Genomic DNA, 19,311 nt, shown 5'->3' with positions numbered 1-19,311 from the left:
AATTCGGAAATATTCTGGCTGCAAAATTAATTTGTGTCTATCAAAAATACTTTCGTATAAACTATCACACTGCCTACTTATTAAATTTCAAATTCGTCCCTTTCATGTCGTCAGATTTTCCTATGTTCCACAGTCACCTTTGGGATTTCGTGAAAATCGATACTCCACTAACGCAAGCGTGAATCGAGCGGATTACAATTCGCGTTGATCCATCTGCTCGTGTAATATTTTTAGTTTGGCCTACTAAATGTGATTCTTTTAGTTTGTGTGTATGTGTTTGTTTTGTATGAGTTGAATCCATTGCCCTAAGTAGGTTTAAAAAATAAACAGTGCTTACCAAGGGCGAATGTCTAAAAAAATGTGACGTTATTTTGTATAAAAAAATGTAAACAAAGGATATATTTGATACCAATTTAAGATTAAACTGAACCAATGATTCAGGTGAGATCTATATCGTTTATGGTTAATATAAAATAGCACACACTTGCTTCTATTTAGAAATATGAACACATTCTTTTGTAAAGGGTAGTTTACTTTACCAGTGATGTCTATTTAGTAATTTACAATACTTGTTTTAAGCATTTTGTAACGTTAAATGTAAGTTTTGGAAAGAGTACATTTTAATAATAACTAATGTGAACTATATCTATAGTAAATTATAAAAATAACAACATAAAATACTTGTTTTATGTGTTATTTTTCCTAGTTAAAATTCTTGTGCCCTGTATATATGGGAATGGGATCTTCCAATATTTTGCTGTAAAATAAAACACAAATATTCCTTGTGATAACCTCATGATTTATCATTTTATATTGACCTCGTATTGCTTTATTATACATATTTGTTCTAATTATTTTATGATAACCACAATAAAATACGTATGAACACTGCAGATCCTAGGTAGGAAATATGTTATCATATCATATTAGTCATTTAATCTGGTTGTATTATCAGCGCTAAAAAAATCGGCGGAATTTTTATTATGTATCATATTATGAAATCCATATTGTCGCATATAGTGGATTTTAGTTATTGGTGAAATACGATAGATAATAAGTGATATTTTGTTATTTTCTATGTAAAAAATTTAGTGGTACCTATTATCTCAGGATCCAGACAAATACAAAGAAAATTACCATAAAACTAAAATGTTCAATGTAAGTTTATAATTTATTATTATGACTTGATTAGAATTGACATAATAAAATGTAAGTTGTATCGTGCACCAGATGTACATACGTGAAATGTGAACATTTGACAAATTTCTTCTCAAATATTCGGTGAATATTTGTTACGGGAGAATATTCTTTCGATTGTATCGATATGCAGCATCCACACGATGCGGCATTTGTCGACAAATATTTGGCAAGTGACTGCATCATCTGAAGCCGACTTGTCGTAGAGTTAGATGTAGGAAAGTGGTCAATAACTTAAAATTTATTATAGGAAGAGTCAGGATATACAGGATCTTGAATAAAAATGATGCAAAGGCATTAGAGAATAGGATAATAAGCAGATAACGGTAACTATTATCGTTTTTGAATTGAAAGGTATCTTAATTTGCCTTTACCTGTAGAGTTTTTGATACTAATATTAATATATACGATAAGCTGTTTATCAATTATTATCAGTTGTTTTTGTTGTCATATTTGAGGTGATAAGACAGGAGTATCTACCATATTGTACTCTCATCGCAATATTTATTGATTATGGGTGAAATATGAACAATAGAATTACATTTACATAGTTATAAATAATAAACAAAACAATTACATTACAAAAAATGCAGCGAAGCACTAAAATTTACAGTTTTTACAAACTTGTTTTGCATTAGGGACTTATAGACAGAGTATGTTAAATTGATTCATCATTCAATTAATTTTTTCAAGGTGTTGAGAAATAAAACAATGCATTATTTATAATACATGGTGGATGCCTTCTCGGGAGTGAAAAATGTTTCATTGAAAATAACACCGGGAATGGATATAATGACTAATTCTAAGCAACTTTTGGTCTATAAAGTTTTTTCTGAAAGTCAATACTTTTCGACTTATTCGCGAGTGAAAGGGTAAATTTTTTAACCAAAAAAAAAAACACTTTCAGACGGTTTTTCGCGAATAACTCAAAAAGTAAGTATTTTATCAAAAAAATCATTCTTATAAAAAATGTAGCTTATAAAAAAAAACAAAAATAATGGTGTGTTTATGGTGTCTGTAGACCCAATACAAGCGGAGTAATAGCTTGTTGAATGTTGGTTCTTATTCGTCAAACGCCAAAATTGAATGTTTGAACGTGAAATAAGCAAAAACCAATACATTTTTCTGGGAATACTCTAGAACATACGGAAGTAGAAAACATTTATAGAAATTCAATGTTTTAGTTATTTACTAATCAACTTTAACAATACATTTGAAGGAAAAACAATGTAACAAGCTGAAAAACAATAACTCACTAAATAATGTTTTTTTTAAATAATTAATTTTAACAGAGACATAAGAAAAAATATTTAACAAACAACAATGATATAAAAATACGTTACATACACAGGCGTTACAACAGTTGTTGAAAATGTGCACCTTCAACTCTAATACAGGCATCTATCCTACGATACATTGATTGCAGAACCCGTTCAAATATTCCGGCTGTGTGTCTACTTGTTTGACAGGATGCGACAAAGCGGTTTCTTAATTCTTTTATGGTTTGCACCTTAACCCCCTGGACTATTTTTTGTGGAGGAACTTAAGGCAAAGGTTTATAAAATTCTAATTGAGACCATTCAGCAACTACGGGAGGAAATTGAAACCACGTGCATGGAAATAAGGCAAACACCTAGAATTTTCCAAAGAGTTCGCAAATAATTGAAGCGTCGAGCTAGATTATGTATCGAAATGCAAGGTGGTCACTTCGAGCAGTTCTTGTAATTTAACTTATTATTACTAATTTTAATCCCATTATTTTCTACTTCACATTTAGCTATTGTCTGCAGTAGTAATTAGTTCTTTAATTAGTAAGTGTAATGACCCATTTACACAAGGCCAGTTGTGAAGACATTCCACTAAGCCAATCCAACATTGGCATTGTGTAAATGAGACAGTCCTGTAAATGGAATGTCTCCAGTCATTGTCCCAAGCCACTCCACTAATTAGAACGGTTTCTAATTTTAGGAGCCAATAGCTTCCCCCACCATTAAGAAGTGGATTGGCTTGTGTAATGGCATTTGTGAGAACTTACGTTCCTAGCGAAGCCTAGCCTAGCCCTAGCCTATCCATTCTACACAACCGTATATACTAGACCACATAGATTATACAAAGATACTAGCCTGGCGGATGACGGACTGGCCTACGTGTAAACTTCAATTGAATTTTTATTGGATTGTCCTCAACTTTGTCATTGGATTGGCTTAATGGAATGCCTTCACAACTGACCTCGTGTAAATGGGCCATAACTCTAAATTTAAATAGTTATAGTTTATGTCCTAAATTATTTATTAAATGATCCGATCCTTCATAACTGCAATTTATTTAAATAATGTTGCTGAATTTTCAAACTCAATTTACTCGAAAACCATTGGAAATATCGATTTGGGCAAAGATAATATTTTTTACGTAAAATTGTTAAGATTTTATAAATCTGTAGAGAAAATTGTAAAAGAATTTAAATAAAAAAAATTACGGGCCGAAAACCCCCTTCACCAACCTAAATGGGACGCATATGATTTGCATGTCGAAAAACGGAGTAGCCCATGTTATTTAACGTAAAAAGTTATGTAAGATCCATAAATTTTTTTCTATTTATTTTCGACCGTTTTGTCAATAACAGAAAAAAAACAGTTAGTTTGAGCCCTTTAAGGGCATATAACTTCCTAAGGGTGCGTTTTAGGGCACATGTTAATAGGAACTTTTTGACTTAATTTAATGAGTTATAAACGCAGCAGAAGTTTGGAACCCTATTTTAGAAACACCCAGTATAGCGTGCACAAAAAAAATCCATATCCTTCAAAAAATTATTTTTTTTTCTGTATTATTGTCTTCGTTTATGGAATTCCCCCTATCCACTTGTAGATCTGTTGTAGAATTACTTTTTTTTCCAGGGAACATGTCGTTTATGGAATATAAGCATATCCGCTCTAGTCTTCCTCACGGTGTACAACATAATGCTGACTGTGAAGCTAATGTACGCTCCCAGTTGCACCAAACAGTACGCCCCCGTACAGAAACCAAGAATAATCTACCAAAAATGTGATATCGACAAAGAGAAATCCGGTAAATATTTTTTAAACTTAGATCTAAGCCTCGGCAGGTGGGACGAAAAGCACAAGTACAAGCTCTTCGACAACATCATCGTGGGGGAGAAGTACGTGCTCCTGAACGATCTCTACAAGACTTGTTTGGCCACGCAGAGCTCGCTGGAGAAGATCTCTTCACTGATAGAGGTGTCCAGTCATTGGAATGGTCCCATCTCCCTAGCGACGTTCGCCGCCAGCGAAGAGGAATTGAACACTGTCCTGCTGTACATACTGTATTTAAGAAAATGTGATACGAGGATAAAAGACAAGGTAGCCTTTCACCTGGTTGTGGCCAAGGAAAGAGCGCCGAGAAGCTACGAGATAGACACCGAGAAGTTGAACGAGTTGAATTGCGACAACCCCATGGGAGTCATCCAGTACCTCCTCAAAGACCTAAACAAGGGCCCTAACAAGTGGAGGGCGAAGCTGCCCTATCCCCAGAACCACCTGAGGAACTTGGCCAGGAAGAACTGCCAGACCAAGTACGTTTTCCTAACAGACGTCGATATCATTCCCAGCAGGGGCATGGCGGAGAGCCTGGACGTGTTCTTGGGAAATCCCGAGTGCAAGGGGCAGTGTGCCTACGTAGTTCCCACGTACGAACTAGACGAAAGGGTACTGTTCCCTCCAAATAAGACTGAACTCATTCGATTAGCAAATAAGGGCCTAGCCAGACCGTTTCATCACAAGGTTTTCATTTACAACCAGTATGCTACAAACTTCACCAGGTAAGACTTTTTGTTACACACATTCTCAGCTACACACTCTCCGTACTTGTAATGAATTTGTTCCGCAAACTTATACAAAAAAACCGTCAAGAGATTATTTTTTAGATGGCAGAACACCGTTGACGATGGGACGGATATCCACATCAGTCATCCAGTGACAAATTTTGAATTTCTTTACGAGCCCTTCTATATAACTCCGGACACGGTGCCGCCACATGACGAGAGGTTCATCGGATATGGATATACGAGGAATAGTCAGGTAACATCAACAGTTTTCACGTCGTAACCGAAAGGCTTTATTTTCTGCTCTCTTCCGCAGGTGTACGAGATGTTCGTAGCGGGCTACGAGTTCCTGGTGCTGTCCCCGATCTTCACCTGTCACTGGGGCCTGCAGATAAAGCGGACTCGACCGCCATGGAGGGAACACCAGAACAACCTGAACCGCAAACAGTTCGATGGATTCAAGAAGGAAATCTTCGCCAGATACAACAAGGACCCCCTCAACATGATGGCGTCACGGAAAACCTGACACAAGTTTCAGAACATTGGCAACATCCTTATTTTGTAATAATGTGTGATTGTTATTTTGTGATCCGCGCTTAAGTTCTTACTGAGGAGGATGAAATTAGTTTTCAACTGTTTAATATTAAGTAATTTATCTAATTATATCCTTTTGAGTTATTGCTTTCTTGAAAATCTTCCTCGTTTGAGTCTCCCAACTTCGTCACCATGTGCTCCGAGATATTTGGGAACGTCTTCTTGGATGTAAGAGGGGGGCAAGCTAATTTTTGCTGGATTACGTTCAGTAGAACTCACATAATAAAAGTGTAGATCCCTAGATGTGGGCGAGATCCGGAACATTTTCAAAATTATTTTTACTAAAATTAGAATGCCCTCGGAGCAATTAAAATATTTTAAAAAAATTATCCAAAAAACTTGATTATTTTGCCTTTTTTTCATCAATTATTGCTATTTTGCAACATCGGTAATAAATCTAAACATTTTTAACTTACAGTATATTGTGTAAAATTCAATTCTACAATTTCTTTCCTCTTCAATATTCTTCGAAAATGCATAGGTTCCAAGATATAAGTAAAAAACTCAGATAAAATAGAAATAACTCCTATTTTCATTAAAAATTCATTAAACTTTCCAATTTTTTTTTGAGCAAAATAATTTGTAACACAAAGAGACTAAATAATACTTTTACAGTGGTTTGAATTTTAGATTTACGAACACCTAGAAATATTTAAAGACCTTGCATCACTTCTAGTGCGTAATATAATTTCATTTTGATATCTTTTCACTCGTGTAAGTGATAACTGACTATAAATATAGGCTTTAATCAGTGAAAATGTCATCTTTATAATAATCTACATCAGCTATCAGCATCTGCAAGCGTCTTAAATTGGAGTGTCAACGGTCTTTAACAATATGAACTGATACCATTAGTAATGCACTTGGGTCAAGTGTGGGTACTTAAGTGCAATTCTTTAGGAGCTTGCAACTGGTATTGAACCGGTACGAACAAATATGGAAAAATACAGTCACATGATCGAATATTGATTTTAAAACTTAAATTGTGACACCGAAAATATCAAAAGTATATTAGTTATTTGCAACTTTCGTTTAGACGCAGTAGAAAATAAAAATTACAAATTCAAGGTCACCTTGGCATATGTGACCAATCAATCAATCTCAGTAACGAACAGAATCTTAGCTTGGTATTAAGGATTAACTTGTTAAGATCGAGATTAAATTTATATTCAAAGTTAACTTTTCACAGACGTATAAAGATTGTGATATCACATAAAAGTGGTCTGATCATATCACCCTATATATTTGAACATCATAAATAGAAACCGCCATAACAAATGCTCCGTCATCTCTTAATTTTTTTTTAGTTGCCAATAAGCAACTCTAAAATCTAACAAACTGACGAAATTGTGCTTTTAGAAGGTTCTCCTTGAACATCCTTCACAGAAAAAGATGCAAAGTCTGATACAACTTTACATTTAGTGAATTTCTGTTTGAATAAAGACGGTATATAAACTGGGAAAATTGGCTCACTATAACTACGCTTAAAGCTTTCAGTAATTGCAGTTACTGATGAATTCCTTCTTGAATCGTTCTTCTTGGCTTTCATTTAATTCTTATCAGATTTTTCTTTTTTCTATCATTGTGCCCTGTATTTGGTCTATTATTTTACCTGTGTGGACGTCACCTGTTAAATATTAGGATTGTAAGGTAAATCTATGACAAAGATATTCCATATTCATCGATTTCAAGGTCATGACGTCTTCTGAAGGCGACAGCGGTACGTCCCTGAAAATATTACAGCAACTAAGGCAAACAAAGAAACTAACGAATTGGGATACTGAAATAAATGGAAGTAGAGACAGAAAAAAGTGATATATTCCAAGGATGAGACCAAGGCCCATGTATTTGAACCTCCAGAAGCCGACTCTGCCAAGGAAATTGGTGCGTAGCCACCAAAAAACCGCCCCTGAGATCTAAAACATCGCCAAAACTACGCATTATCAGCAACTTTCCCCTTCTTTCACCGTATATGTAGGAATACGACTTTTTACATGAAAGAAAACACAAATTCGCATAAATTTGTCTATTTAAATAATCCGCAAGTCATTATTGTAAGGCTGCTCGTCATTTGGAATGCGAAGATAAAAAATAAAGTGCTCCAACTAGTATTAATATTATTGTTTTTGGCTTAAAGGGGGCTTAAGATGAGATTAATTTAGATTAAATGTATCTTTAGGTGCGTCAAAATTTCTCGTACGTCAATATGTTCCTCTTAAAATGGCAATTAAGAAAGGTACATCTGAAGACATTAGACATATTTCAAAGACTACTTTTAATTTAATTTTGAAAAATTGGGTGTTCTCTGGCATGCCCTTGACGTCATCTTCGTTATTTTAAATAGAACACCCTGTATATTGTTGCAGTTTTGGATTATACGTCAATTTTTATATGAACTTTCATAAAGGTTTCCTATTCTTAAAGTTAACTGTTTTTTGATATATTTAATTTTTTTCAAGAAAAGCACTGCCTAATTTAAAAAGATGTATATTTTACAATAATAAAGTTAGAGCGATAAAATTTATAGGGGACATAACTAAAACTCTAAGCTTCCCTGCCGCAATTTCAAAATAACTTAATTTCGTACAGGGTGGTAGAAATTTAATGCCGAATTTAGTCAACTTTAAACCATCTTAACTTATTTTTTTTAAATGGATATTTTTGCGCAACCTGATGAACAATTTTGTTCTCTTTCGAATGGTATAACGGTTCCCTATACCTATCTCTTCATGTCGGTTGGTTTCAGCGATTTCATCACACCACGACGACAATACCCGTTATCTAGTTGTTTCTGTAATAACAAACTGATTTTTAAAATAAAAACATTGCTATTCTAACCATAAAGTCTGACATAATTTTTTGTTGACACTGACACACTTCCTGGTACATGAATTTCCAAATGCCTCGACAAGCGAGACAAATGAAATGCATTAGCCGGTATTACATTTTTAATTTCAAAGGTTTCGCAACGAAGATATAGGTAAAGAGTACGTTTTCTTCTGAAGTGGCTATCCTAGATAGACAAAGTCAATAATTAAAATGTAATAGTTGCAACAATTGGAAACAAAGAATATTTACATAAGATACCACAGTTTCATCAATATAAAAACATGCGGACCAATCTGTTTTCAAATGATAAAATGTTCAATAGTGGTGTGGTAATTTTAGCAGCCGTTGCACTTGCGTTGTGTAAGGGTATTTTCACTCAGATCTTATTGTTTTTGCACAAATGTTTAATTAAAGGTGACAAATCAATTTGCTAACACCTGGTAATTTAGTTAACGGTTCTAATCTTGCCTGTCCTGTCATAGCGAATTACACGCGACTAGTTACAAGTATGTCAAATTTACGTTTGCTTGGTGTAGGCTCGTACTATTTTTGATAAACTTACCGTAAGACAGTCCCTAAACATCTGAAGGTAAATTAAGTATTAACAAATATATACGATCTTGTGTCGGTTTACTTTTTCTTTCTCATTTTGTGTAATATGGCAAGACAGGTAAGTCATTTAAAGTCATTTTATCAAATTATTTTACTTCTAAAGCTTCATGTCAAATATTAATTAGGTACATAAGTCCCAGAGAACAAAATAAAATAATAAGATGAACCTAATTTATAATCTATTCGTTAAGATTTTATTCTCGTAGTATACAGAGTGATCTATTAACGCGTAGCGGCTGTTTATAGGAAACTAGGCGTGCTACGATTATGGGGTAAAAAAATCTATTAACAAATACGGCGAAATTTGTAACTTCACCACTAGGGGGCGTTTTTAAGAAATTTCGCTTATATGACCTAAGTTGAAAATATAATTTTTAGATAGTGTTAAACCCTTCGCAAGTTTTGTTTGATTTTTTTTGTTATTGCCATAGCAACGCCAGTCTGAAAGACGCCATCTTGAAATTTTTAAATTGTCATAACTTCTGAATGCCTTAATCGATTTCAATAAATGAGGACTCATTTTAAAGAACTATTCATAAAATTTATATTTATGATGTGGAAATAAAAATATTATTTTTCTGCGCAACGGTAGATGACGGATCGTCCGGACTAATAATTAGTTAATTTGTTTATAAGGCCATAACTTGTAAATTATTCAACTTACCGATTCCAGATTTCGTGTGAGTTATTAGACAGTGATAAGGAATGAGAGGATGCGATGCCAAAACGTTCTGATAATAATAACGCAGTTTATAAATGTTTAATTAAAAAGTCATAAATAAACTTCTTCTGTTTATAACTTTTGATCTAATCAATATTTTTTAACGCTCGAGGGCTAGTTTTGTAGGTCTTTTGAAGACGAAAAAAAAGTAGTTCACTGTTTTCTCGTGGAAATGAACGGAAAAAAGTTATAAGCGAAAAACGTGAATTTACGTAAAAATTATACAATTAACCACCCTGTAAACAATCTTCCCCCCCCCCATTTTTATGACTGTGGAAACTACTATGTTATTGTACATAATATTTAGCATCTATAGTGATAAATTCAGCTTGCCGAAACAAAAAGTCGCGAAATTATCATTTCCCAGCTCTTTTTCCTGGCCTATTGAACAACCAGAAAAGTCCACAGCTTGATATTGCTTTTAATCTTAATCTAGTGCTAACAACTTCATCAAGATCGAAGTTGATGGAATTCCTATGCGCCTAAATATACAGGGTGAATCTTAAAAGTGTATAATTTGCGATTTTTTTTTAAATTAAGGATATTTATGAAGATATTAATTTTTTTCACATCTACGTTTTCAGAACTCCATTTCTTGCGAGTAATAAATTTCCTGTCCAACACCTTGAAACTTATTTCGACATAGAATTATCATTTTTCAAGTTCAGCATTTAAATGGGATATCGGATATTTTTTTGGTAAACTTTGTTTTGTGTCAGGTGCTTCCCCTACTAAAAAACCACGCCCCCGCCCAGACGGAAGAATTGTTGAAGGTGATGTCGCCAACATAGAGAACTACCCCTACCAACTTTCACTTCTTTACGAGGGAGATCACACTTGTGGTGCTTCCATAATTGACAGAAGATGGGCCCTAACAGCCGCACATTGCACAGATGGGTCAGTATTCATTTCTTTAGAAACAAACTCGAGTTCGTCTCGCAGACTTGGCTCAAAATTTGAGCCTTGTGGAACACCAGAAGAATTTATGTCAAAAGCAAATTGAAATAACCAATCATATTTTTATATTTTTTGCAGAATCCCAGCCACTCGCTTCACCGTTAGGGCCGGATCGTCTCTGCTAGGAACAGGCGGCCAACTGATTAAAGTCAAACACGTTCATCAGCACCCTGGCTTCGACTTTTCCGACATGGACTTCGACATAGCGGTTTTGGAGCTGGAAGAAGACATCCAATTCACCAAAACGGCGTCGCCAATACAACTAGTGGACGCCAACGTCAAATACCCCGCTGGTTCTGAAGCAATAGTGACCGGTTGGGGACTGCTAGACCAAGACTTCCACCTCCTCCCTACTTACCTTCAAGTGGTGAAGGTCCCCATCGTCAGCAACGAAGAATGCGCCAAAGCTTACGGAGATTTGTTAACAGACCGGATGATCTGCGCTGGGTATAAGGAAGGAGGGAAGGATTCCTGTCAAGGGGACTCGGGTGGTCCTTTCGTGGTGGCTGGGAAACTTGTGGGTATTGTTTCCTGGGGATACGGATGCGCAGTACCCAAGATTCCTGGAGTGTACACTGATGTGGCTGCTTTGAGAGATTTTGTGACTGATGTGACTAAAATATAATGAATATTATGACATACTATGTTTGACCTACCTATCCCACTAAATCAAGAATTAAACTTTTCTAACCAGTAAAGAAATATCACTACAGTATTATCTTTGTAACAATGTATACGAGAATTGATTATATACAGTTTTTGGGGTTTTCCACGAATCTGACTCTTTGGTATCTTGGATTGCGAGACAGATGCTAATTGCAATATTGAGTTTTGAAAACGTAGAGATAAAAAAATTAACGTTCCACTTGATATTTATGAAATATCATCAGCAGATAAATTTCAATTAAAAACAAACAATAGATAGTCTCTAGATAATAAAACATAAACGTAAATGTGATATTATCTCCATAAAGCATCAATCATTGCTAATGTCGCAGACATACACAAAATGTTGGATATACTAGGTCCCTCTACGCATATATTCCAAGCCACTGAATACGAATTTTAGATCAGAATAGCACCGTCATGTTAGAATTACTTTCTAACCTCAAAAAAAAAAATAGGTGGAAACAGCAAAAAATTATGCTTATTTCTAACTGATGTATATATTCATTTCAATAGTACAAAGTCTAAGGCAGACCCACGCAAAAGATAGAAGTGGATAGATTAGATAGAAGTATTTATGAGTGCTTTTGAAATAAATATTGTTTCATCTCAAACATTCCAATATTTATTTGGGTTCATATTCCTATTCATATCTATATACAACTTAAAAATTTACCCCAAACTGAAATCGTCAGAAAAACATCGATTAATGATTAATTTTATCAGGGTATTTTTGGCACGATCATAAGTTATCACACTGTCTCATCTAGTACTTATACTAGTAAGTATAAGTATTCATTAAGAATCGTATATTTTTAGACATATAATTTTCTAATTTATCAAAACAGTTCTTGAAAATCATATTCATTTATTTTCATGTAAAATTAAATATTAATCTCTCTCACGTTTACAAAAATTAAAAACATGTTTCGGAAATGAAATAATATTAATATTCCACAAAAGCTGTAGACCCAGGAATAAGGTATATGGGTGTAGAATTACTGAAAGAAGTGTTTAAGGTTACACAAAAAAAAATATGTGTAGAATTGCACTTATCGATAAACCACAAACTTATTGATTGTTGCTTTTATGAATACAGAAAATTTAAGCATAGAAATTAACATAGTCATATTTTTATATAAACTGATATTATGTTTATATATATATTACACAAAATCTACTTTGCTTTAAAAGTTGTATAGTCCAGGAAAGTTAGACATAAAAGGACGGAATAAGCGAACTTTTTTACTGTGAGTTTTTTTATAGAAAAGCACAGGTTTTGAGGTCGGAAAACTCGCAACCACCATAGATTTTCCAAGAATTTTCCGCAATTTTCTTTCCTCTAATTCACATTTGTTATTTAAAAATGATTTGGTCATTATTTGGCTTCAAAACATAAATTTTCACATAATCGTTCGTTTAACAAAACAATCGAAATTTTTCATAGGAGCAATTTTGTAGAAAATTTAATTTTGAACAAGTTTTATTTGAAACTTTTTTTCGAAATATGCATCTGCATCATTTAGATAATAGCAGTTTTTGGTCAAAAAACGTGAAAAATCATATACAGGGTGATTTCACTTTACATACAGAAACTGCAGTACTCTAGATTCATTATTAAAAAATAAGTTTGCTCTATAAACTTCTTTCCTGTTGTTCTCGGTATTCGAGATACAGGGTGTTAAAGTTTAAAAAAATATATATTTTTTCTGCTATATTTTCATAACGCGCTGACGGAATTGAATTAAATTTACTGTAGCGTATTCACCTAATTAGACCTTTTATTGAATGTAATATTAACCTCCTGGCTTTAACCAGTAGCGTGCTACTGGAGGTACCGCCCAATTTTCCTAAGAAAAAAATACGCCACTGGCTGTTTCTCTTAAACCGCTGCTACTATTAAAAAATACTAAGAATTCATTCATTTAACGTAACCTGAATTAAACATTATTTCTATAAATAACTGCCAGTGGCGTATTTTTTCTTAGGAAAACGGAGCGGCACCTTCAGTAGCACGCCACTGGTTGAAGCCACGAGGTGAATATTGCATTCAATAAAAGGTCTGTTTACGTGAATACGCTGTAATAAATTTCATTCAAATCGTTCTGCGTAATACGAAGATCTGACCGAAAATATTTTTAATTTTTTTTAAATCTTGAACACCCTGTATCTCGAATACCACCTCCTCTAGGAAAAAACTTCATAGATCAAACTCTACTTATTTTCTGGCAACTAATATATTCCTGCAGTTTCTGTATTTAAAGTGAAATCACGCTGTAAATGATTTTTCGTGTTTTTTTTACCAAAAACTGCTAATATCTCAACGAAGATGCATTTTTTCGAAAAAAAGTTTCAGATAAAAGTTGTTCAAAATTAAATTTTTTACAAAATTGACCCCATGAAAAATTTCGAATTTCCGAATAGTTTTCCAGTATTTTTGTTAAATAAACTACAGATTATGTGAAAATTTATGTTTTGGGGCCAAATAATGGACATAGTTCATTTTTAATTAATAAAAGTGAAATAGAGAAAAAAAATTGCGGAAAATTCTTGGAAAATCTAATGGTAGTTTCGTGTATTTTGACTTAAAAACCTACGCTTTCTTTTAAAAAAATCTGAAAGTAAAATGTTCGCTCATTTTTTCCTTCATTTCCTGGACAGTTATGGACGCTTTCCTTGCTGAAAAATGAAGTCCACTTTTTTCGGGATTTTTCCGTATATCGATGCGCTTAAAAAAGTTTCAAGACGGTTGGACACCACTAATCTTGATTGTAGCAATCCATGCCATAAAACGGCACAAAAAATTTAATGGATACGTTGTTATCCCATTCCTATCATTTATATCTGTAATTTTTGCAACTATTGTAAGAGTTTGCTTAGAAAATGACAGCACGGAAGGTCATACCTAAATCTAGTAATAAGAAAAATAAGGGAAATTATAAGATCCTGCAATTTTATATATACACGTATATTATTTAACAACAAAGATATTTGCTTTCAGAATTTTATATACCACTGTTGGTATATTCGCTAATTTTTTCCTTAATGTCCTGGACTGTTATGGACTTTTTGCTTACTAAAAAATGAAGAACACTTTTTTCGGGATTTTTCCGTATATCGATGCGCTTAAAAAAGTTTCAAGTCGGTTGGACACCACTAATCTTGATTGTAGCAATCCATGCCATAAAACGGCATAAAAAATTTAATGGATACGCTGTCTACTCTATTCCTATCATTTATATCTGTAATTTTTGCAACTATTGTAAGAGTTTGTTTAGAAAATGACAGCACGGAAGGTCATACCTAAATCTAGTAATAAGAAAAACAAGAGAAATTATAAGATCCTGCAATTTTATATATACACGTATATTATTTAACAACAAAGATATTTGATTTCAGAATCTTATATACCACTGTTGGTCCTAATCCAAGCTCTCAGATTGGGAACACTGGCGTAGACCCCGGGGCTGTTTGGACGTGCGCATCCGGCCCCCCACGACACAATACCAGTAAGAACTCCATTGGCAATCAGAGGGCCGCCAGAGTCGCCTTGACAAGCATCCCTCCCGCCGACTCCCAAAAGTCCAGCACAGAACATCCTGTCGGTTATGGCGCTCTGCCCATAAGCAGCCCGACAATTGGCCTGGCTGATGATGGGGACCTGGACGACCTGAAGGGTAGTTGCTGATGGTCCGTTTTCCGAGAGGGCTCCCCATCCGGTGATGCCACCTTGGGCTGCCATGGTGATAGCACGTGCTACGGCGATGGTGATGGGGCTGGCGAGTTGGACAAGGGCGATGTCGAAATCAATCGTGCGAGAGTTGTAACTTGCATGGATGATGAGCCTGCGGGCGTCAATCACCTGTCCCCCGGAATTGCGAACGGTCGATCCAGCACGGATGGAATACACGTTAACCGGCCTACCAAGGCAATGGGCGGCGGTAAGGATCCAGGTCGAAGAAAGAATGGCACCTCCGCAGATGTGGTTCGGTGCTTGCAGGGAGACGATGTATGGGTGGGCCTGGATGGTGGTCGCAGTTCCACCAACGATCCTTCCATCTAAGTCTTCGTCATTTCTAACAGCGGCCGGGGGGGCACCTATTGGGGAAAATATTACTCACTTGAAGAATACCGCTTACTTAAAAATTGTGGATACTGATGACAAGGCGTAGATGTTTTTTAAATATATTAAAAATAGTAATAAGTACTCACCCAAAACCGAAGTCGTCAGAAAAACAGTCACTAAGATGAATTTGAACATATTGGCAGAACGTACAACACTGTCAAAGACGTGCGGATGGTAAGCATTTATATACGCAATTTCAAGAACGTAAGTTGATTTTATCGGCCCATTATTGACATAATCTTGTTATCTATCTCATCTAGTTCTTAAATTTTAAATTAGAATCAGTTAAACACATATTTTTAGACACTTTAGACGTCTTCAGAAATTATCAAAAGAGCATGGAGTAAGATCTTGAAAATCATGTTCAAGGAAAACTGAGATACATTTTTTTTTATCTCCTGTTTCATACAACTCAAATACACAGTTTTGACGTTTTTATGCGTGATTTTTAGTGAATTTATAGCAGTCTTTTGACGAGAGTTTTAAGAAATCTAAACAAGTTAGAAACAATATCTCTTCACTGGGGCAGTTACACAAGTTTTCTCCAGGATATAAGACAGGTTAGAAGTTAACAAAACTTTCAGAATAAAGAAAAACAAACGTAATAGAAATACCAGGGAAAGCTATACACGTTATTTAATAAGTAAATAGTATTTGATGTTGTAAACAATTTAAATTAATAAGAAATTACATTTCCTTTAGTTCATCAAAAGGCAGATCAACAAAAGCGTACGTTTTTGTGTAGATACAGTTGACGGTAGTGGCTGACACAAAAATTTCTTTTGATCATTTCATTTAACTTTTATTATTTCATTTTAAGTTGATTCTGTGCCACGTTGGTGATTGGTGTTCGAATAACTAACTCATCAGTTCAATGACGATGAATATGTTGTAAGTTAAGACCGAAATTTGCACCAAATACGAGTTGACGTGAATAATTTATTTAGGGAGTACCTACATTTGAGTGAAAGTACTCAGTTTTAGTTTAAATATAATCACAAATGAGTAAATTGATCAAAATGCCCAATATTGAGTGAAAATGCACTCAATAATTTCACTCAATGGATTTACTCCTTTATTGCTTTCATTTAAATCAATTTTTTTACAGTGTACAAGCGTTAGATGATGGAGATGCTCCTCAGCGATTAGAATTTCGTCGCTGGCTACTTGAACAACATGTACAAAATGATAGATTCATTTCGCTGATCGTGTGGTCTGATGAAACGTGTTTTACTAGAGACGGCATAAATAATAATCATAATGAACATATCTGGGCGTTACAAAATCCGCATGCAGTTAGATCGAGACGATTTCAGCAAAAGTACTATCTGTCAAGGTTTGTCATAGAGTTTGTAGAACACCCTGTACACCTATAATACCTGTTTTGTTTGAGTCCAGTATATCATCTGTTTTGTCTTGAATTTTGTCATCGTCTTTCACGTTATCTAATCATCAACATATCAACATATTTACGGCTAAAATCAGACAAAAACATATTTTTGGTGCATCGGTAAGTCATCAAAATCATTAAAAATAATGCAAACAGATATTTGCAGATTGCAGTTTGATATAACAGATCAACCATCAAAATAAATAATTCTTGAAAGTATTTTTAATTTTATATTATTAACAGGTGATTAAAACCTTATTAATTTCGTGAACGGATTTGAAGATCAAAAGGGCGGCGTATTTGAAGTTAAAAGATAAGTAATACAGAAGCTGAATTGATTATCTGGGGATTAATTGAGGATATAAGTGATTACTGAATGAACAGACAAAGAAACAAGAATTTTCCGATTACTGAGAGCAATACAATGACAATGAAAGTGGCTTATTGACAATAAAATCATTAAACAAACTCCATTTGCATGTATTCATATTTAGCTTGGACAAAGAATTTTACAATTATTGGTGAAAATCACTATTACCATGTGTGTTGTGTCTAGTATGAACCACTATTTCAATGTTTAACTAACTCTTACGTATCTTAACACTGTTCTATGATATGTACTTCAATTACAACTGTTTCCATTGACATAACCTCTAAAATTTTAATATTTATCGGATTCTTTGTACATATTTGATGAAAACGTGAACAACTCAGAGGCCAGTGACATTTCTAATCCAAGTCCTAAGATTGGGAACGCTAGCATACACTCCAGGATAATTCGGAAGGGCGCAACCATAACCCCACGAGACGATACCAGTGAGCATCCCACCGGCGATCAAAGGTCCACCAGCATCGTTGAAACAAGCGTCTTTTCCTCCCACACCCAAAACACCCGCGCAGAACATCCTGTCGGTTATGGTGTTCTGTCCGTAAGCTATACGACAATTAGCCTGGCTGATGATCGGAACGTTGATCACTTGGAGGATGCTGGCGAGCGGTCCGTCCTCTGAAAGAGCTCCCCATCCCGTGACAGTCGCCGTGGTTCCAGCTAGAGGTGCGCCGCCTTGAGCCGCCAAAGAGACTGCACGGGCTGCGATAGTGGTGATGGAACTGTTAAGTTGGAGAAGAGCGATGTCGTAATCAAGGGTGGCTCTGTTATGGCTTTGATGGATGATAATCCTGCTGACGTTAATCACTTGTCCTCCGGTGTTGCGGAAAGTTGATCCCGCGCGGATAGAGTAGGCCGTGGTGTTCGCCGTGAAGCAATGGGCTGCAGATAGGATCCAGTTGGCGGCGATGATGGAACCACCGCAGACGTGATTGTTTAATTCTTGGACAGAGACGATGTATGGGTGAGTCTCGATGGTGGTGTTGTTACCACCGACAATTCTTCCGTCTATATCTAGGCCTTCCAGGGAGAGCTGGGGAGCACCTAGTAAGAAAAAGTTGGATTAATTAAGGAACATTGACATAACTGCGTGCATGGAATACGATAAAACACAATGTTTATCACTATGGCCTTTATATTCCGCAGTATTTTTGATGGCGCGCGCAACATGATCTCTGTCAAAGAAACGCGTAAGAAAAATTTCAAAATTTCCAAAAAATGTTTTAAAATACATGTAAAAATAAATAAACATGTAGAACAAAAGGATATTACGGAAATAAGAGATGCATTAAAAGACATAATTAATGTAGATGTAAGTGTAATCCAGTTATTCAAGTATATACAGCAGTTACTCACCCCAAATTAGACCCGCAAACGCAGCAGTCGTCAAAATTAGCCTAAACATGTTGCCGAGGTGTTGAAACTCAACAGTATAAAAAATGGTGTAACATTTATATACCCTTTTGACACCGTGTTTTGATTCACTTTTTGTTATCGACTTAATCTTATAAGCTGCGATTTCCTATTTTGCCTTTTCGGAATAAGATAATGGTGTTGTTGAACACATGTCATAAGTTCCTTGAAAACGTCGAACTGTATATCTTGAGATTATCGGTAATAACAGATCGAAATCGCTTAAATCTGGGCGAACGAAAGTCAGACTAACTATTTTAAAAAACGAAATAGAATAAATATTTAAAAATCATGACCAAGGTATGTACCTAAGATTTTATAATTGAGGAAAAGGAAAAAATATAACATTTGAGATATGTTTTGAATCTCTATTATTGGAAGTATCATGTGTGGACGACATTATCTTTCTAAGAACTGGTACAGAATTAGATATAAAAGATTATTGTGGAGTAAGACAAGAAGAGTTTCTAGAACAGAGGATTATCAGAATAATAGGATATATTCGTTACTGGGAAAAAAATCACGATATCAACAATCAAACAGTAATCCAAAGTACAGCTTATTGAGTACCACATGTCATGTGAATGTGGATTAATAA

General features: G+C 34.9%; 5 protein-coding genes across 8 annotated transcripts; 3 read left to right on the top strand and 2 right to left on the bottom strand.

Annotated features, from left to right (window-relative positions):
* Nucleotides 1–192: 192 nt before the first annotated feature.
* Nucleotides 193–5,696, top strand: LOC108917876 (beta-1,4-glucuronyltransferase 1). Of its 2 annotated transcripts, none has more exons than XM_018724667.2 (4): nt 193–441; nt 4,092–5,014; nt 5,120–5,273; nt 5,334–5,696. In XM_018724667.2, exons 1-4 carry the CDS (start codon nt 433–435, stop codon nt 5,541–5,543), a joined length of 1,296 nt encoding a protein of 431 aa, XP_018580183.1. In that variant the 5' UTR covers nt 193–432; the 3' UTR covers nt 5,544–5,696. The 2 variants fall into 2 exon arrangements, with proteins under 2 accessions (XP_018580183.1, XP_018580182.1); XM_018724666.1 differs by lacking the exon at nt 193–441 and adding an exon at nt 969–1,158.
* Nucleotides 5,697–8,751: 3,055 nt separating this feature from the next.
* Nucleotides 8,752–11,357, top strand: LOC108917764 (trypsin-7-like). The gene is made up of 3 exons (XM_018724512.2): nt 8,752–8,800; nt 10,493–10,670; nt 10,809–11,357. The coding sequence occupies exons 1-3, from the start codon at nt 8,752–8,754 to the stop codon at nt 11,353–11,355; spliced, it is 774 nt and encodes a 257-aa protein (XP_018580028.1). The 3' UTR covers nt 11,356–11,357.
* Nucleotides 11,358–14,310: 2,953 nt separating this feature from the next.
* On the bottom strand, nt 14,311–15,720 carry LOC111691895 (trypsin-7-like). Of its 2 annotated transcripts, XM_023455384.1 has the most exons (3): nt 15,609–15,720; nt 14,786–15,494; nt 14,311–14,387 (listed from the first exon to the last, which is right to left on the bottom strand). In XM_023455384.1, exons 1-2 carry the CDS (start codon nt 15,655–15,657, stop codon nt 14,800–14,802), a joined length of 744 nt encoding a protein of 247 aa, XP_023311152.1. In that variant the 5' UTR covers nt 15,658–15,720; the 3' UTR covers nt 14,311–14,387; nt 14,786–14,799. The 2 variants fall into 2 exon arrangements, with proteins under 2 accessions (XP_023311152.1, XP_023311149.1); XM_023455381.1 differs by lacking the exon at nt 14,311–14,387 and having other exon boundaries at nt 14,727–15,494.
* Nucleotides 15,615–17,272, top strand: LOC108917857. Of its 2 annotated transcripts, XR_001964815.2 has the most exons (3): nt 15,615–15,696; nt 15,975–16,165; nt 16,631–16,774. XR_001964815.2 is itself a non-coding variant. In XM_023455386.1 (2 exons), exons 1-2 carry the CDS (start codon nt 15,644–15,646, stop codon nt 16,896–16,898), a joined length of 321 nt encoding a protein of 106 aa, XP_023311154.1. In that variant the 5' UTR covers nt 15,621–15,643; the 3' UTR covers nt 16,899–17,272. The 2 variants fall into 2 exon arrangements, 1 of the variants encoding a protein (XP_023311154.1); XM_023455386.1 differs by lacking the exon at nt 15,975–16,165 and having other exon boundaries at nt 15,621–15,696; nt 16,631–17,272.
* Nucleotides 17,273–17,376: 104 nt separating this feature from the next.
* On the bottom strand, nt 17,377–18,768 carry LOC111691894 (trypsin-7-like). Its single transcript, XM_023455378.1, has 2 exons — nt 18,657–18,768; nt 17,377–18,344 (listed from the first exon to the last, which is right to left on the bottom strand). Exons 1-2 carry the CDS (start codon nt 18,703–18,705, stop codon nt 17,623–17,625), a joined length of 771 nt encoding a protein of 256 aa, XP_023311146.1. The 5' UTR covers nt 18,706–18,768; the 3' UTR covers nt 17,377–17,622.
* Between the last annotated feature and the right edge of the window lie 543 nt (nt 18,769–19,311).

This window comes from Anoplophora glabripennis, unplaced genomic scaffold (assembly GCF_000390285.2).
Source record: "Anoplophora glabripennis isolate ALB-LARVAE unplaced genomic scaffold, Agla_2.0 scaffold17, whole genome shotgun sequence".
Lineage (NCBI taxonomy): Eukaryota > Metazoa > Arthropoda > Insecta > Coleoptera > Cerambycidae > Anoplophora > Anoplophora glabripennis.
The sequence above is the reverse complement of the archived record's forward strand: the minus strand, read 5'-3'. Positions and strand labels throughout refer to the sequence as shown.

Excerpts from the sequence above, each read along its gene's own strand:
- LOC108917857 (XM_023455386.1), top strand. The coding sequence starts at position 15,644 with ATGAATTTGAACATATTGGCAGAACGTACAACACTGTCAAAGACGTGC. Across the intron at positions 15,697-16,630 it reads CTGTCAAAGACGTGCGGATG|TGTACAAGCGTTAGATGATG; the intron begins GTAAGCATTTAT and ends ATTTTTTTACAG.
- LOC111691894 (XM_023455378.1), bottom strand. The coding sequence starts at position 18,705 with ATGTTTAGGCTAATTTTGACGACTGCTGCGTTTGCGGGTCTAATTTGG. Across the intron at positions 18,345-18,656 it reads GTTTGCGGGTCTAATTTGGG|GTGCTCCCCAGCTCTCCCTG; the intron begins GTGAGTAACTGC and ends TTTTCTTACTAG.
- LOC108917876 (XM_018724667.2), top strand. Across the intron at positions 5,015-5,119 it reads TATGCTACAAACTTCACCAG|ATGGCAGAACACCGTTGACG; the intron begins GTAAGACTTTTT and ends ATTATTTTTTAG. Across the intron at positions 5,274-5,333 it reads GATATACGAGGAATAGTCAG|GTGTACGAGATGTTCGTAGC; the intron begins GTAACATCAACA and ends TCTCTTCCGCAG.
- LOC108917764 (XM_018724512.2), top strand. The coding sequence starts at position 8,752 with ATGTTCAATAGTGGTGTGGTAATTTTAGCAGCCGTTGCACTTGCGTTG. Across the intron at positions 8,801-10,492 it reads AGCCGTTGCACTTGCGTTGT|GTGCTTCCCCTACTAAAAAA; the intron begins GTAAGGGTATTT and ends GTTTTGTGTCAG. Across the intron at positions 10,671-10,808 it reads GCCGCACATTGCACAGATGG|AATCCCAGCCACTCGCTTCA; the intron begins GTCAGTATTCAT and ends TATTTTTTGCAG.
- LOC111691895 (XM_023455384.1), bottom strand. The coding sequence starts at position 15,657 with ATGTTCAAATTCATCTTAGTGACTGTTTTTCTGACGACTTCGGTTTTG. Across the intron at positions 15,495-15,608 it reads TCTGACGACTTCGGTTTTGG|GTGCCCCCCCGGCCGCTGTT; the intron begins GTGAGTACTTAT and ends TTTCCCCAATAG.